This window comes from Protopterus annectens, chromosome 5.part0, assembly GCF_019279795.1.
Source record: "Protopterus annectens isolate FY-2018-M chromosome 5.part0, PAN1.0, whole genome shotgun sequence".
Taxonomy (NCBI): Eukaryota; Metazoa; Chordata; order Ceratodontiformes; family Protopteridae; genus Protopterus; species Protopterus annectens.
This window is the reverse complement of record NC_056735.1, coordinates 772671423-772688946: the sequence shown is the minus strand read 5'-3', so window position 1 is coordinate 772688946 and position 17524 is coordinate 772671423. Positions and strand designations below refer to the sequence as shown.

Here is a 17524-nt window from a genome sequence, read left to right as displayed (position 1 = left end):
CACCTTTGTCAGTTATGTAGCTCCTGATTTAGTTGCCAAAACAATTTCAATACCCACCTAGACTGTGTTTAGATAATTTTTTTCTGGTAGGCACCCAAAAGGAAGCAGTGGTTGACTATAGTAACAAATGTCCATATTCTCATATTTATTCTTGAGTAAGAAGGTCATCAGCCAAAAAAGGTCAGCTACTGAAGCACACGTTGCCTTATGTTTTTCATGGCTTCCCTTCTGCAATTTAAACTTTGCTGCATCAGAAAATTCTAAGGTTTTCTTTTTCTACAATGTTATGATGCTATTAAACTTCGCACAAATGCTAAAGCAAATATCATGTTCTTCTTCCAGTCAGTTAAGTCATGCAATGTTGAAATCTTTTACGAGGAAACTACCTACCACTAGAATTGTTAGTAACTGATTCAGGCATGGAACTCACTTTACAAAAAAATAATTTCTCCATTTTTGTTAATAATACATCAGCTTCATACTGTACATATTGACAAGGAGCAATAAGGCTAGGGAAGCTGAAATGTTCTAAGACCTGCAACTGCAGAAGACTAAAGGGCAAATCATACAGATCACTACACATGTAACTTCAGGAAACATCAGCCAAGTCTCTTCAAAGGAAATTCTGTCATGTGACTTTTCCTTTGAAATGCTGATTGTGGTGACTACCTACCTCTTATTTACAATGAAAAATCATGCAGTCAATGACTGTATGAGATCACTGAGGTGCTAGAAAATCAACTCTACTGAAAGACCATACTTCACAAGTTCAGAAAGCCTATATGTACAGCTATGCTACACAGGTGACTGTCAAGTTAACAGCCAGTGGAAGCCACTATTGAAAAATGTAGCGTTTTATTCAGGCAGTACTTTATTCCTACAGGTCAAGAGGTATAAGAACAAATACTTTAATACAATTTACTACAATGCCAAATTTTAGAGAGTTAATGTACTACTATATTCACATTTTTATTTTATAGTACAAAAGCATACACAATTACACGTACCACCATTTTTTACAGACAGTATTCTTAAAACCGTGAAATTCTACAATGTATGTACAAAACCGTATACATAAATTGTTGAGTCCACTGCTCAAACTATACTGAAGAATACTGTGCTAATGTTTAAACACTACATTATTTACTAGCGAGAATGTGAATTACATTACAGTTCGAAATATCACAAGAACAAAACTTTTGAATAAACTCCTGTGGTGCATTCCAACTCTTGCAACTACATAATTGTGGATTATTATCAATTAATGAGCATAACACAAATTCCTGGATGCAACAAAAACAGTTAAGCAGCAAACTAGTTTTTATCTCAGTGCAAATGTTTTCTTTACAAAAGAGAAGGCAGATATATTCACCGATCTCCCATGGCAAAAAAATATTAGGCTCCAAACAGAGTAGCCAAGGTGGCCACTACACCATAAAAGTAGCAGCATTCAACAGAATAACTCTTAGTCCTGTGATTATTATCACTTTTTTATTACTTTCCTAAATTATGAAATTCCCATTGTCACAGGAACTTTGGATGTTGGGAATTTTATTTTTGAGATCATCTGAGTAATAAGCATGAAGAGTTATTTTTTATTGTTCTGTGTTATGTTTTTACATTATACCCAAGGCTGCCAGCCTGGAAATAGTTGGCTGAGGTTTTTTGGATCCATAGCTTGTTGTATGAGAAGGTTAACTTGGCCTCCAACACTGAGAACAGTTCCCTCTTCAACACCTTTCAGTTTTTCCTGCAACCTCAGAAGAACACGCTCTGCCACCTTGTTAAAACTTTGGGTATCACTGCTGCTGGAAGAAAAACAAGATTTAAGTAATAATGAAAGTAAAGATAAGAACAGTTCAAAGTTCAAGAATGCATAACATCTGAGGGCAAAAGCATATACATCACAAGCAATATGATGAATAAAAATCTGTTGCTTTCTTGTTACAGATACATTCCTTTAGATGTGATTAGCACACTTTGGTGACAACATACAACGCACACTTGCAAACAACTTTTTTTTTTTTTTTTAACAGTAAACATATTTATTGATTCTGGTTAAAACAATCATCATCATATATCCCTTTTTTCTGAGTCACATGAACAGCCACCACCTCTTATGATTCATTACCACTCTCCAACCTTCTCTGACATTCATGTCCGATTATCACAGGTGTTTTAATGCAATCCATCCATCTCTTTGCAGGATTTCTTCCTAAATCAGAATTTGTCTTTTGTTTTCCTGCATTTGCAATTAAACCACCATAATCTATTCTCGTTCACCTTTCTGCAACTGTGGCTACTCTGGCTTCAGCTCTGATGTTCTCATTTCTTTGCCTGTCCCATAGAGTACATCCTACTATCAATCTGCATCACTTCAAGCTTTCCCACGTGCTCCATCTTCATAGGTTCATAGATTAGTACTAAGCTAACTGCCCTTGCAAGCCATTTTAAGCTTAGCCAATTATCCCTTGAGAGACTCAAACCCTGCACCTTGTGCTTGCAAGACAAACACCTTAACCATTAGGCTACCCTCCCAACCAGTCTTGGTAGTCTTCCTGTCTTGGTTTCTGTCCAATACAGATAGAAGCATAGATTACATAGCTGTTTTGTACATCTTATTTTTAAACTTCTTTGCCATTCTTACAAAGACAAAACAACTTCACAGTAGTATAAAGTGCCAAACAGACAACTTAATTATAAAACAAAAATGCACGGGAAATGAACACATACATTTATTTACTACTTTCATCCCAAATAATTCTTCTGTCACATGCTATCCTGACATCTTGTGCCAGTGGGCTGCAGCACCAATGTTTCTAGCTTTGACTTCCTCATTCAAACTTTCCTTCTCTTTAACCATACCTTCCGCATACCTAAAGCTGTTATCTTGTTCTATTTTGCCCTTCAATCTCAGTTTTCGGCTTCTTCAGATTTATTTATTTATTTATCAGGAAATTCCAAATGGGTTAAAAAGAATGCATTTTCAGTGGAAGCCAGGGGAGAAAAGCTCAAAATACAGCAAACTACATACAGATATGCAAGAATAAATATTCATTAAAAAAGAAAAACTTACATTGTACATTACAGGATTTCAGATAAGAAAAACAAATTGTAATAAGTATTATGAGAAGTAGGTATGAACAATGCATGTGGAGGGTGAAAAAAAGACATTGACTTGACAGGAACTCCACATGTACATAAACAAGACAATTCCCAACACAACACATAAAGCCACATCTCATTATGCCTCAACTAACAAACCCATAAGGTGAAAAACTCCAAGATCCAATATTCTGGTCATAGGAGACTCCACTCTGAGACACACTGATGTCCCTCTTACCAGGCTGGATAAGGGGAAGGATACAATTAGTTGCTTGTCAGGGGCCAGGAATTGCCAGATCATGGAAGCACTTAGGTCATTAACCCCTAAGTACTAGTATGACTTAGTCACAGTCTATGTGGGCACAAATGACCGGACATGTACCTCCTTGGACTACACAAAAAAAGAGACACTCAGCAGCATTTCTAATGTTCCAAGGATGATGCCAAAATACCAGCAGAAAATGATCGATTTCAACAATTGGTTTAGCTACTGGTGTCATTCCAAAGGGCTCCAATACTTGGGATGACGTTTGATAGGCCACACTGCTTTGCTAGGGATGGTCTTCACCTGTCATCTCTAGGCTTTCAGATATTGGTCAAAACATTAGCTACCCCTACAGTAACTTTTTTAAACATTGCCAAACAGACAAACCTTCCAACATAACAAAAGCTACTTAGGACAAGTTAAACGTGTTACTCCAGCCTCAATAAAAAATTACACTCTCTGGAAGCTCTCCTCACCCTGGAGGATGCTGATGACTGTGCAGTTACTGAAACATGGTTCAAAGCCACAGAAAGCACTCTGGCAGTGCATGGCTATAATGTCTTTCATACACTCAGACCACCCTATGAACACGAATGAGCAAAAGGCAGAGATGTAACTATCCCCATACAGAATAAGCACACCTCAATGCTGGTAAAACAATACGATATGCATAAGCTACTCCATGTCCAAATAACCAAGGGAAAAATCCACTACAATATTCTTGCTAGCTGCAGGTCCCCCACTATGAACCAGAAAACCCATACGTCATATAGGAATCACTCACCATCCAGCCCAATACTATACTCATGGGTGGTTTTAACTACCCCTCCATTAACTGGAAGGCAGACACGACCACTAACATGCAGGCCCAAAGATTTCTTAACTTTGTAAATTCAAATGCCCTGGAGCAGCTAGACTGCACTCCCGCTTGGGGAACAAATATCCTAGATCTAGTGGCACTCACAAATATGCGAGAGTGGTGCACCCCCACGTTATGTCCTCACTGGTAAGATCAGATCATAAAGTGGTCTCCCTCAAAATAAAGGTAAAACTAGTCCCCCCATCTAACCCCAAAAACTTTAAGAACTTCTCTTAGGTAAATTACACCCTATTAAGGGACGGCATAGCTAGTTTTCAAGGTCCCGCAAATCCAGAAAACTTGGAAACCTATGCTCAGGCATACATAAAAGCCTTGTATGACAATATAAAAACCTGTATAGAAATGGCAGTGCTACACCGAAACAAACCCAGGTCAAACTGCAAAAACAAGCCACCTGGGTGGACCACTGGTATTAATAAGTTCTACAACAAAAGAAAGAAAATTCAGTCAATAAGAAAGAGGGAATGTGCACAACACAGCAATAAGTCCTTCATTAGTCTAAACAAGTGAATCAGGGAACTAGTCAATTCTCTGAAAGCAGATTTTGAAGTAGAAATTAGCATCCAAAGTGAAAGATAACCATAAGGCATTTTTCAATTATATCCACAATCTAAACAACACCACCCAACAATGTGCAGAATTAATTGTAGATGTCATCACCTATACTCAACCGGAAGACATAGGAAATCTGATGGTCGACAAATTCAGTGCAAATTTCACCTCCCCATCACCGTCAGATCTCCCCCAAAAATACCCTCTACCACCAATTATCACCAAAGAACAGGTTGCCACCATGCTCTCTAAAGCTAAAAACATGACTTCAATGGGGCCTGACAATAAACCAGGTTGGCTCTTAAACAGCTTAAATCAGGACTTATCAGGCTCATTAGGATCTCTATTTAATCACCGCCTAGGGACTGGCTTTGTCCATATAGAGTGGAGGACAGCAACAGTCATCACTCTGTATAAGAGAGGACCATATACTGACCCAGCAAATTACAGACCCACAATTTTGACTAGTCTTATATGTAAGGCTATGGAAAGAATAATCATGGACCTGATAAATAATGACACAGGAGACCTCCAAACACTGGACCCGACTCAATTCGGCTTTGTCAAGGGTAGGTCATGCCTACTGAATCTGGTGGATTTCTTTGAGAAAGTCACCAGGGCCATGGACAAGGGTAAAACAGTACATACTGCCTACCTTGGCCTGGCCAAGGCATTTGGCACAGTTCCTCACTCAGGTATTATAAATAAACTCACAAAATTGGGCATAAGTCACTACTTCACCAGATGGATAGCCAATTGGCTTACAGATGGGACATGTGGTTAAAGGGGGTGAATCCAGATCCAGCAAGAGGCCACTTCCTAGTGGTGTGCCACAAGGCTCAGTACTGGGACCACTCCTGTTTGGAATATACTTTTCTGAAGTCAAGGCAAATGTGGAAGGCCTCTGAATGACAAGGTTTGCTGACGACTGCAAGCTGGGGACAATCACTTAATCCCCCAGTGATGTAAATATACTTCAGGAGGGTCTAGATCAAACAAATGATTGGTACCAGAACCACGGCCTAAAACAAAATGCAAAATAAATGCCTCGTCATACCCTTTGGGAAGTCAAATACCTCTGCAAATTACAACATTAATAGCACACCCCTTAGAGTTCACTCAGAGGTGAGAGATCTAAGTACACAAATAGACTGTAGCCTGCACTTTGACTGCCATGTGTCCACAGTACTGAAGAAATCCTTTTACATTGCACAGCTTATAAGTAAAGGTATGGCATCTAGATCCAGGGAAATTATAGCCCTGCTGTACTCAGTCCTCATTACACCAATAATGGAGTACAATGCGCCATTTAGCATGTACTTGACTAGGCACTTACAGCAGCTGGAGCGACCTCAGAGGTTACTCACACAGAAAATACAGGGTGTAAACATAAACTATGCTGATAGACTAAAAGTCCTATCCCTTTACTCGGTCTCCTACAGAGTATTAAGGGGTGACCTATGCCTGACCTGCAAGGTACTCACAAATCCAGTCCTGATGGAGCTGCTACCTATTGTCAAATCAAACAGCATGAGGGTCACTCAATCTAGGGATCTAAACTTAGCAACTCAGACAAAAACAAAACATGCTGGACAGACAGATATGTGTCTCAGAGATTGCCCCTTCTTTGGAACAGGCTTCCTATTCAGATTAAGCAGAGCCCTACCCTGGCCCTCTTCAAAGGCAATTTGGATCAATGGATAGGGAATCACAAATTCACACCTGGGGTAGTACCTATGTCCACTATGGACAGGGGCAATCTAGAACATACTCAATGCACAGGCACAAATCCATGCCATCTTCTTGCCCCTAGGGACTATATATTTGGTAAAATCGGGTTATATTAGCTAGGCTTGCAAAGGCCCTTTAAGCTGTTAGCCTAGTAATCTCCTATGAACCTATGAAAGGAAAGTAATAAGTTTACAAAAAGTAGTAATAAGAGGGGGCATAGCAAGATTCGAGTGAAGCAGTGTGACTACAAGTTAGGGTAAATATTAAAATGTAAAGGGATGAGATTGGAAGTGAGAGGGAAGAAAAATGAAGTAGGAAATGTTTACTCATAAATGGCTTCAATCAGATAAGAACTAAGGAGGATAAAAAGAAGTTATGTACTCAACATAATGTTCCATCTTGTCTTGTCGATCTTCATTCATTCATGACAGGTGGGACTCTGTTCTGATCCTCGGAACCGGCTCGGCCGTTATACAGCATGCGCCAGTCTAAAACTCTTGAGCCAAGTCTCTACCCCCAATGCCCCTGAGTACATTACCTCAGATCAAGTTTGCAAACTGCAGCAAGATGAAGTATCTAATAGTAATAACAATAATAATAATAATAAATGAGGGGAAACCATGTCCAAGATAAAAACCCTAGTGTAAGCCCAGAACAAGGATACGATCCCCCAGGATATCTCAAAGGAGAGGGTAAGAAGGAAGGGATGTCAAGAATGAACGAAGATCGACAATACAGATGGAATGTTATAGTGAGTACATAACTTCTTTAGCTAATGTTGTCAATCTTTGTTTATTCTTGTCAGATAGGACAGAGTTCCCAGCTACCTATACCCTGGATGGCCTTATGGAAGGATATTCCTGAACACCATAGAGACAAATGATGCTCTTCCCTTGGAGACCATATCCAATTATAAACTAATGATAAAGGTATGAGGCATTGCCCAAGTGCTGCCACACATATTTCATCTAGAGAAGCCATGGAATGAAAAACAGCTGAAGTGGCCATCGACCTGGTTGTGTGTGCCCATACAGGAGTAGGTAATTTATGATTGTTGTGATCATAAATAAAGGTAATGCAATCTCCATTTTGACAGGGTCCCCTTGGAGACAGATTTACTCATCCTTGGTCCTGAAAAGAAAAACAGTTGGTCTGAAGATCTACCATCCTTAGTCATGTCCAGATAAAATCTCAGCTATCTGTGATTGTCTAGCATATGTAGACAGTATTCGTCCCTGTTAGAGAAATTTGGAAAGAAAGCTGGTAAATGAACAGACTGATTGATGTTTGATTCAGAGACCACCTTAGGATAAAATGGAGGATTAGTTCTCAAGGGCACACTATCCTTACGGAAGATTATATATGGTGGTTTTGCACAAAGTGCCTGTATTTCTGAGACCCTTCTGGCAGATGTAACGGTGACTAGAAAAAGGGTTTCCCAGCAAAGGAATTTGAGTTGACAAGCAGCTGCTGGCTCAAAGGGAGGAAATACCAAATGTTGCAAAATGAAAGTGAGATCCCACGGTGTTAAAGGATCCTTGAATGGGGGTTTAATACATAGGAGTCCTTTTAAGAAAAACTTTACACAAATGATAAGAGATTAGGGAGTGGTCATTATAACCATTGTGAAAATTAGAAATTGCTGCTAGTGTAACTGTGACGGAAGAAGCAGCTGCACCTTGATTAAAGAGATCCATAAAAAATTCTAAGATTTTTTCAACAGGATCTGAAAAGGGATCTAGTTAATTCACAGAAGCCCAGACAGAAAATATTTTCCATTTGCTGTCACATAACTTCCGGGTGGACAGTCTATGAGAAGCCAGAAGAATTTTTCAGAGAGGGGAAGTAATAGTAGATTGCTGGTAATTACTGGAATTGGAGAAACCAAGCCGAGCTTGAGGGATTGAAGGTCCTGGTGTAACAGTCTTTGAGGATGTGAGAGCAGATCCACAGCTGGGCCTAGAATTCAAGGTCGGTGAACCAAGTGAGGCCACAGAAAGGGAAAACCCAACTTGCCTGGACCAGAATAGAGCAGTGAGGCCATTCTGCAGGATGTCAACCTCACTTGGGAAGTTAATAATAGCTCCCAACTTGCAATCATCTGCGAACCTTGTCAGCCAGAGTCGCTTCATGTTGGCCTAGACTTCAGAGAAGTAGATACCAAACAGGAGAGGACCCAGGACCGAACCCTGTTGGACTTCACTCGGGACTAGTCAGCAGTCTGACTTGGAGTCAGCTACTTTCACACTATGGTTTCTATCTGTGAGCCAGTTTGCAACCCACCTAGTGATATATAGGTTGATGCCAACTTAGTGAGTGTTTCTATGCTTCCAGAGTGGAGAATGGTATGAAAAGCCTTGGCCAGATCAAGGTAGGCTGTATAAACCACCTTGCCTTCATCCACAGCTCTGGTGACTAACTCAAAGAAGTCGACCAAGTTGAGCAGGCATGATCTACCCTTCACAAAACCAAACAGTGTGAGATCCAGAGTTTGGGGATTTCCTATATCCTTGTTTATTAGGTCCATGATGATGCGTTCCACAGCTGTGCATATCAAATTTGTCAGGCTAATGGGGCAATAGAACCCAGGGTCTGTAGTCACTCCTCCTTTGTGGAGAGGGATGACTGTAGCAGTGCGCCATTCGGTAGGGACAAAGCCTGAGGTGAGGCTGTGATTGAACAGGGCACACAGGTGAGGTGCCAGTTCACTCTGTAGTTCATGCAGAACACAACCAGGGATATTGTCAGGTCCCATAGAAGCTTGGCCTTGGACAGTGCTATTTTAACCTGTGCAGCTGTAATACTGGGTGCAATCTACTGGTATTGTGATTGGTTGTTTGGGGGGGGGGGGTTGGCACTGAATCTGTTGGCCAGTATACTGGCAATATCTGTTGGCTTGGTATAGGAGGTACCATTCTGCAGTAGCTCAGAACAATTCTGGGTATTGCTGTGGAGATTCTTTATGCAACTATAGAAGGCCTTGTGGTTGTCTTTACTATCTGCTGCAATTCTGTTTTCATAGCTAGCTTTAGAGGATTTGATGAGGGCTCTCAGCTTTTTGTTGAGGCTGATAAGGGAGTTTTTCCAGTCTAGGGACTTCACATTATTCCACTCCAGTTTCCTCCTCCTGTTGTAGAGGTCGTTTATGACAGGGGACCAGCAGATTGGCTTCCTTTTTTGGAGGAGAGCATCTTGGTTCTATTGGGTATGGCGAGATCCATGCATTTGTGTACATGTTCCTACTGTGCACTGGTGTATGATTTTGCGGTCATGCAACTATTCTCCATTTGCATGGGTGCCGTGAAGTTAGCCACCTCTGTTTTTAGGAGCTCAAAATTAGCTTTGGTGAAATTTTTCATGGTGGTTACCTTTGTGTGTGTGTGGGGTGGTGGATTTCCAAGGTGATTAGTTTGTGGTCGGATCTAACCAAGGAGGAACTGACTACTGGTGTAGAGCAATGGTCACCCATATTAGTAATGACCAGGTCAAGGATGTTGCTACCTCTAGTGGAGATAACAATGAGCTGGTCCAGTGAGTTGGAATTAATGAACTCCAGGAAACGTTGGGCAAGTGTAATGGTACATGAGTAGTTTACCCAGTTAATGGAGGTGTAGTTGAAGTCGCCTAGTAAGAGAGTGTTAGGTTTGGACCCTAATATTCTCCAGGGTGCTTAGGAACGTGGAGTGCGAGTTTTGGGACATGGCTGGGGACCTACAGCAGGCTACGACCTGAATCACTGTCTTACTCAATATCAGCTGCACGTGAAGTAGCTCTGATGTGTTATGTTGCGCTACCAGTCTGGAGGTGTGCCCATCCTTTATGAATATGGAAACACCACTGCCTTTGGAGGTCCGGTCCAAGTTCTGGGGCCGAAAGGTGTGGAATGAGTTATAGCCTGGTAGTGCAGGAGTGCTTTCTGCTGCTTTGAACCAGGTCTCTGTTACAGCACAAATGTCGATGTTCTCCATTTTAAGGAGCGCTTCGAGTGAGTGCATTTTGAGATTTAGCATGACCTTCAGATTAAATTTGTTTGCAGCTGTTATGATGGTAATTTGGTCTTTGGGACACCCCCTAAAAAAGGCACTATAGGGGTTGCAAGAGCCTTGGCCAGTATTCGGAAGCCCAGAGGTGACAGATGCAGGCCATCTCTGGCAAAGCATCGAGATCTGTCAATCACGTCATCCCAAGCAGTGCTGTGGTGGTGCTGCGGTAGCATTGTCACCTCACAGCTAGACGTTGTCCCGTTCAATTCTCAGCTAGAGCGTCTTCTGTGTGGCGGCATGCATGAATGGGTGTACCTTCGTTGAAGGTTGTGCATCAGGGATGGCAACTCGGCACGTAAAAATCTACTGCCAATCATTAGTGGACCGGAGTTCCGCTGTGGCGACCCCTAACCGGGAAAAGCCTAAAGACACAAACAAACTGTGGTATCATTCTGGATGATGGTAGGATGCTGCTCAGGGTCATACATGCTTGGGCTACATAATCCGAGAGCTCCTACATGTCTCTTTTCATGTAGTCCAGGGAGGTAAGTCTCAGGTCATTCACACCCACATGTACAATGACAGAGTCATACTTGTACCTGTTGTTGAGGGACCTGACTGCATGCGTTATGTGGCGGATCCTGGCACCTGATAGGCAGCTGACTGTTACTTTCTCCTTATTCAACCCAGTGAGTGGGACATCAGTTTGCCTCACTATCGAGTCACCTATGACTAGTGTGTTGAGCATGCTGTTTTGCCTTAGGGGTTTTGGTTGAGTGGCACACTGTTTAGGAGAGTTTGTGTCTCATGATTAGTGTTGTGTTGTGCTGGTCGAGTGAGTTTCTGCCTTGGAGGTCTCTGCTGCCTGGGTAGATTTTTATTGAGAGCCTCCACGAAGGTGGGTGTGTGGTTTGTGTTTTTATGTGAAGGCAGTGCTGGTGTGTGTTCTGGAGGGCTGTGTGTTCCATGTGGTGTGGTGCAAGTGTTGACCTTCTCCTCTTGACCAGCAATTCCGGTCTTGGCTGGAGAGGGTGTGGCTTCCATTTTGGATATATAAGTGCATCTCTCGCAAGTCTGAGAGTTGGAAGGTAAGAGGAGAGGGATGTCTGTGTACATGAGGCAGTTGCTACATTGCGTCAGGAAGACCAAGTTCACCAGGTTAATAGGAGAAAGCACAGGTAACTGACCTTTAGACATGCCTGGAGGGGTGGGCATTGATAATAAGTACTGGATATGTTTCCTTGTAGAACATTTAGTGCTGGTAGCACTTTTGTGTGCTACAATAATTGCTATAAGAAGTTTGGTAAAGTGCTACACTAATAAGCTAGTATAAGTGCAGGAGAGGAGAGAACTAGTAGATCTATGGGAAAACTGAGGAGCAGATTCTGGAACCACTCAGAAGCTTACAAACAGTCCTGGACACAGCAAGTCTGTATCGGAACTAGACTAGTTACAGGAAAGGTGGGCAACAAGCACAAACATGGGCTTTTAAGCCAGAAGGTTGAAAGAGATGGAAGAAACTGCCCAAAAAGCCAATAAACCACAATATCTGGGCCAGAAACCACTCTCTTGTGGTAAATGGGCTACCTAGTGCTCACCACTCCCACTGATAAGCAAGAAGGCTTCCCTCCAACACAGAAAGGATTGGAGGGCTCTGGAGCTTACAAACAATCCTGGATACAGCAAATCTGTATCTGGACTAGATTAGTTATAGGAAAGGGGGGAAACGAGTGCAAATGCGGGCTTTTAAATCAGAAAGTTGAGAAAGATGGAAAAACTGTCCAAACGGCCAATAAATACAATTTCTGGGCCAGAAACCACACTATGTGGTAGATAGGCTACCTAGCGCTTACCACTCCCAGTGATAAGCTAGAAGGCTTCCCTCCAACACAGAAAGGCTTGGGGGGGGGGGGGGTCAGGAGCTTACAAACAGTCCTGGATACAGAAAATCTGTATCTGGACTACACTAGTTACAGGAAAGGGGTAAACACGTGCAAATGTGTGCTTTTAAATCAGGAAGTTGAGAGAGATGGAAAAACTGCCCAAATGGCCAATAGCTACAATTTCCGGGCCAGAAACCACTCCTTATGTGGTAGACAGGTCACCTAGTGCTTACCACTCCCACTGATAAGCTAGCAGGCTTCCCTCCAACATAGACAAGCTTGGGGGGATCAGGAGCTTACAAACAGTCCAGGATACAGCAAATCTGTATCTGGACTAGACTAGTTACAGGAAAGGGGGGAAGCAAGCTTAGAATTTTTTTTAATAAAGTGGAAAAAGAGAAAGATGGAACAGAAGATAATTCAAGGTTAGGAATCTAAATGGGTTGGCCTTCTCAAATGTTCTCTCACCATCAGGTAGAATGAACTAATGACACTAGACTGGGAGAAGTGCCCCAGATCAAATAAGCAGTACGGGCGGGCAACTGTAAAGCCACCAAGTGTAAGAACAAGACAACACTAGGGAATTGGGGTGGGAAAATATTACAGCTGCTAGCTGTAGCCACTAAATGAAAGCTTTAAACAGATAAAGGAGACTCTAGAGAATGCTTTTAACTGTAAACAAATCAGTTATAAGATACCTGACCAGAACAGAGAAACCTCAAAAATACACAGAAAAGCACGGATAGAGTACTTACAAACAGAAAATACAACTCTCAGCATGAAAAAGCAGTTTACAGTTAAGTAGTTCAGTAAACATGCAATTGGAGTAATGAAACAGTATCTAGCAAAGAAAAATACAGTTAAAACATTATAAAACAGTACATAAATGCAGTGAAACAGTAAAAAAAAAGCTTTCTAACAGTGCAAAATATAGTAGATTAACTATATAGCACAATTATAAGCTTTACAGAAGGGCAATTCAATGAAATAAGTGTAAGAACTATTCTGTTCTTGGAATCTTAAGGAATTTCTGCTTAGTCCCAGTAATGAATCAACATCCATAGCCTGGTAAATACAAGCACAGCCCTTTGCAGACACAGGGTTTATATACCAGAAAGAATGGAAGAATCAATAATCTCAAATTACTACTCATTCCTATTAGCCCCTGCTCTTACCCAATCACTCGTGTTACAGATGGTCAGGAAACCCTGTTACTCTCAATAATAATGAAGACAACTCGCTATCAGCAGAAAATGGCTGCCAGAAACACAGGAAACTCAAGAAACAAAACTACCAGGCCTGGACAACAGCAGGCCTCAATCAAGATTATGCTACCTATATAGAACACAGAAACCTCACGATAAATGCACAGAAACAGCACTCACAAACAGAAAATACAAGTCTCAGTATGTCAGAGAACATACCACTACACCATGGATAACAGGGCAGTGTTTGCATTATGAACTAGAAGATAACCGTACTGTGTGGAGCTTAGTAGCTGATTTTGCAGGAGATGGTTAAGGAGTTGTCTATGTACACATTTTTTCAAGTTTAGATACAGGGGACAGAATGTCAGTGGGACAAAAGACAGATAAATCAAGAGTTACCTTCTTTATGTAGTGAAATAAAGTGACTTTCCCATAAGATTGGGACATAGGATTCTTGGATGGATTTATTAATAAGAATACTGATAGGACAGGCTATGGCTTCCGCTGCAAGCCTAAGGTATTCAGTAGGAAATTCAGCTGCAGAAGTAGAGCAGGATTTTAGTTTGAATAAGAGTACTTTGAAAAAGATGGTAGGGACTGGCTGACAGGAAAAGGGTGGAGGTTTGCTTACGATTTCTGACTGGACAATGACCGGATAGAAAAGGAAGTACAGTTATGTAAAATGTTACCATAACAGTAGACATCCTCCTCTTCACTGTTGCAGTTTTCATTACAATAGGGATCCCCTGCCAAGGGCGGCCTGACATCCACCCAGTATACCAAAACATTTAGATTGCTTTAAGGTATGCCGTACATCATTCATATGCTTGCCACGTACCATAGGGCATAAAGGTGACATTCGGCTGTAGGCATAAAAGTGGCATCTGGCCGTACCACCTTCAGAACTGAGAGCCCCAGTAGAATGCCAGTCCAAGGAGAATAGAGATAATCAGTACATCCAGAACAGAAATGGACCAGGGAGTGAGTGAATACTGCAACAGGAGGACATCTACCATTATGGTATGATTTTACACAACTGTACTATGTCTTTACATTTCACTTTTGTAGTATTAGTTACAATAGGGAGAGTGCCAAAGTTCAAGAAGGCGAGAGGGAGGGGGAAGGACCATCAGAGTTCTCTAGGAAGCCATGAAGAATGGCCTTAGCAAAACCAGCTCTCTCTCTGGAAAATCCATCCTACTTGTAGTGCTTGGTAAATGTATGCACAGAAGACCAGGTAGCTGCCTCAAGAATAGAGCTAGTATCCAAACCCTTGAAAAAAGTACCAGAAAAAGCAACAGCTCTAGTAGAATGAGCCTTAACAGAAGAGGGAAGGCTCTCACCATGAAAGGAACAACAAAAAGAAATGGCTTTAAAAATCCAAGAAGAAACAGTTTGCTTGCACACATCCAATCCTAAGGACCTAGGATGAAAAGAAACAGAGTTGATCAGATTTACAAAATGTTTTAGTCTTATTGAAATAAAATCTGAGTTGTTGATGCACATCCAATATGTGCACAGCACCTTCCAATCTGGCAAATTGCAGAGAAAGGAAAAAAGTGGGGAAATGAAAAGACTGATTAAGAGAAAACTCATTCATCACATTGGGCACAAAAGAAGGATTAGTATGAAGGGGCAACTTGTCCTTATGAAACATCAAAAGAGGACTAACCATAAGGGCTTGAAGCTCAGCCACCCATCTGGCAGAAGTAAGGGCTAACAAAAGTAGTGTCTTCCAAGAGCAATGTTGCAAGGAAGCTGAGGCTGCAGGTTTCCTAGAAGGCCTAATATGAAGGACACCTTTAAGGAATTGTTTATCATCAAATCTAGAAGCTAAAGGAGGTAATAAAGGCAGACAAGCAGAAACAGCTGATAAGTGGGCCTTAACAGAAGATAAGGCCAACCCAACATTGAGCAGTTCACAGAGATAAGAAAGAACCAAAGGAACATTCACAGAAAGTGGATCCAGGTTATGAGAAAAACACCAAACAGAAAACCTCTTCCATTTGGATAAGTAGGATTTCCTAGTAGTGCGTTTCCTGGCCTCCTGCAGGACTGTAAGCACATCCCAAGATAAAAAGTGTCTATAAGGAATCAAAATCCCATCACCCACAGTGTCAGTTGAATGGTGGACAGGTGGGGATGGGTGACAGATCTCTTGTCTTGTGTGAGTAGGTCCACCCTGTGAGGTAGCTTGTGATGATTGTCCTTGACTAAATGCAGAAGAAAAAGAAGGAACCAATGCTATCTTGGGCAAAAGGGAATCATCAACAATATTTTGTGAGCATCTTGTTGAATTCTGAACAGGACTTTTGGAATAAGGGGAAGGGGAGGAAAGGCATAAAGAAACATCCCCTTCCAAGAAAAAGAGGGCGTCCGCCTTCCAAACTAGAGGACTTGGGACTCTGCACAAAACAGAGGAAGTTGTCTGTTTAGAGGGGAGGCACAAAGATCTATTTGTGGAGTACCCAACTGGTGGACAATGTCGAGAAACACATCTCTGTGAAACATCCATTCATGGGATTGAGTTATGGACCTGCTCAGATGGTCTGTCACACTGTTTTGAACTAAGGGAATGTAGACTGCCTGAAGTGTCACTTGATACTAAACAGCTAGTTACCGCACCAGGAGAGCTAAACGAGCAAAGAAGATAAAAGCTTGCCCCCCCCCCCCATGTTGACACACCACATCACTGTGGTATTGCCTGTAAACACCTTGAGATGTCCTGGGGAGAAGAGGATAAAAGGCCTGAAGAGCCAGAAGAGGAGCCCTCATCTTTTTGATGCTGATGTGCTGTCTCTGTTGAAGAGGCGACCAGACTCCCTGCACCTTTAGGGAGCCGAAAGCTGCTCCCCATCACATGGCTGAAGCACCTAACAACTCCTGACAGGGAAGAGGTGGATGAAAGGGAGGCCTGAATTGAGAGTCAACTGCTGAATCCACCACTGAAATTCCTGATTGTGATATGGAAGAAGAGGGGATGAGAATGCTGAAGCCAAACAGACTTTAGAAACAACTGAAGTTTTCTCATGTGGAGTTTGGCAAAAGGAAGCATAGGTATGGTGGAAGCCATGAACTCCAGAGCTCTCAGAAATTCCCTTGTTGTTATTGAAGTCAGAGAAAGAAGGGACTGAAAAAAGAAATGAGTTAGGGCCTTTGGAGGAGACAGGGACACCAGTATAGGAAGAGTCCGGATCCTGCACCCTAGAAAGACATGATCCTGAGAGGGAGTTAAGAAAGGAGTTTTTGAAATTTATAGTGAACCCCAGGCTCTGCAGAAGGGAAATGGCAAAATGAAGACTTTGAAACAAGATCTCTGGAGAGGATGCCTGGAACAGGAGATCATCCAAGTAGGGAAAGACTTGGATCCACCTTAGTCTACAAAATGCAATCACAAGAGGGAGGCATTTGGTGAATACCCTTGGGGCAGTCGAAAGGCTAAAGGGTAAAGCAGAGAACTGAAAATGCAACGAAGCAAAAGAGAAATGTAAAAACTTCCTGAAAAGGGGCTGGATCAGGATATGAAGATAAGAATTCTTGAGGTCCAGAGACACCATATAAGCCTAAGGAAGCAGAACAGGGAACAAAATCTGAAGGTTCAACATGTAGAAAAAGGGGACCCTCATAAAGTTGTTTAGATGAGATAGGTCCACAATAGGTTTCCAAGTGCCCTCTTTCCTTGGCACTAAAAACATTCTGGATTAAAACCTGGTTTACCTTTACATAACCGAAAATCACAAGTGCGATTGCTCATATGAGCGAATCCAAAGCGCGAAACACAAAACTGCGACAGTTTCCGATGTTCAGAAATCAGCAAATCGAAAAGCAGATTCACTGATTTTCAAAGAAAAAAGTCAAATACGAATTGTAATGCGGGGGAGCAAGCCCCCCTGCACCCCCCTACTTTAATATACTAA

General features: G+C 41.9%; 1 protein-coding gene across 3 annotated transcripts in view; it reads right to left on the bottom strand.

Moving 5' to 3' along the window:
* Nucleotides 1-838: 838 nt before the first annotated feature.
* The window catches only part of ATM (ATM serine/threonine kinase), a 3174581-nt gene continuing 3157895 nt past the window's right edge, over nt 839-17524 (bottom strand). For 2 of the 3 annotated variants that reach the window (XM_044072618.1, XM_044072620.1), the window contains one exon: nt 839-1808. In XM_044072618.1, coding sequence (XP_043928553.1) covers nt 1622-1808 — 187 coding nt within the window. In that variant the 3' untranslated portion in view covers nt 839-1621. The remainder of the gene's footprint in view (nt 1809-17524) is intronic. The other variant, XM_044072619.1, reaches the window with a different exon arrangement.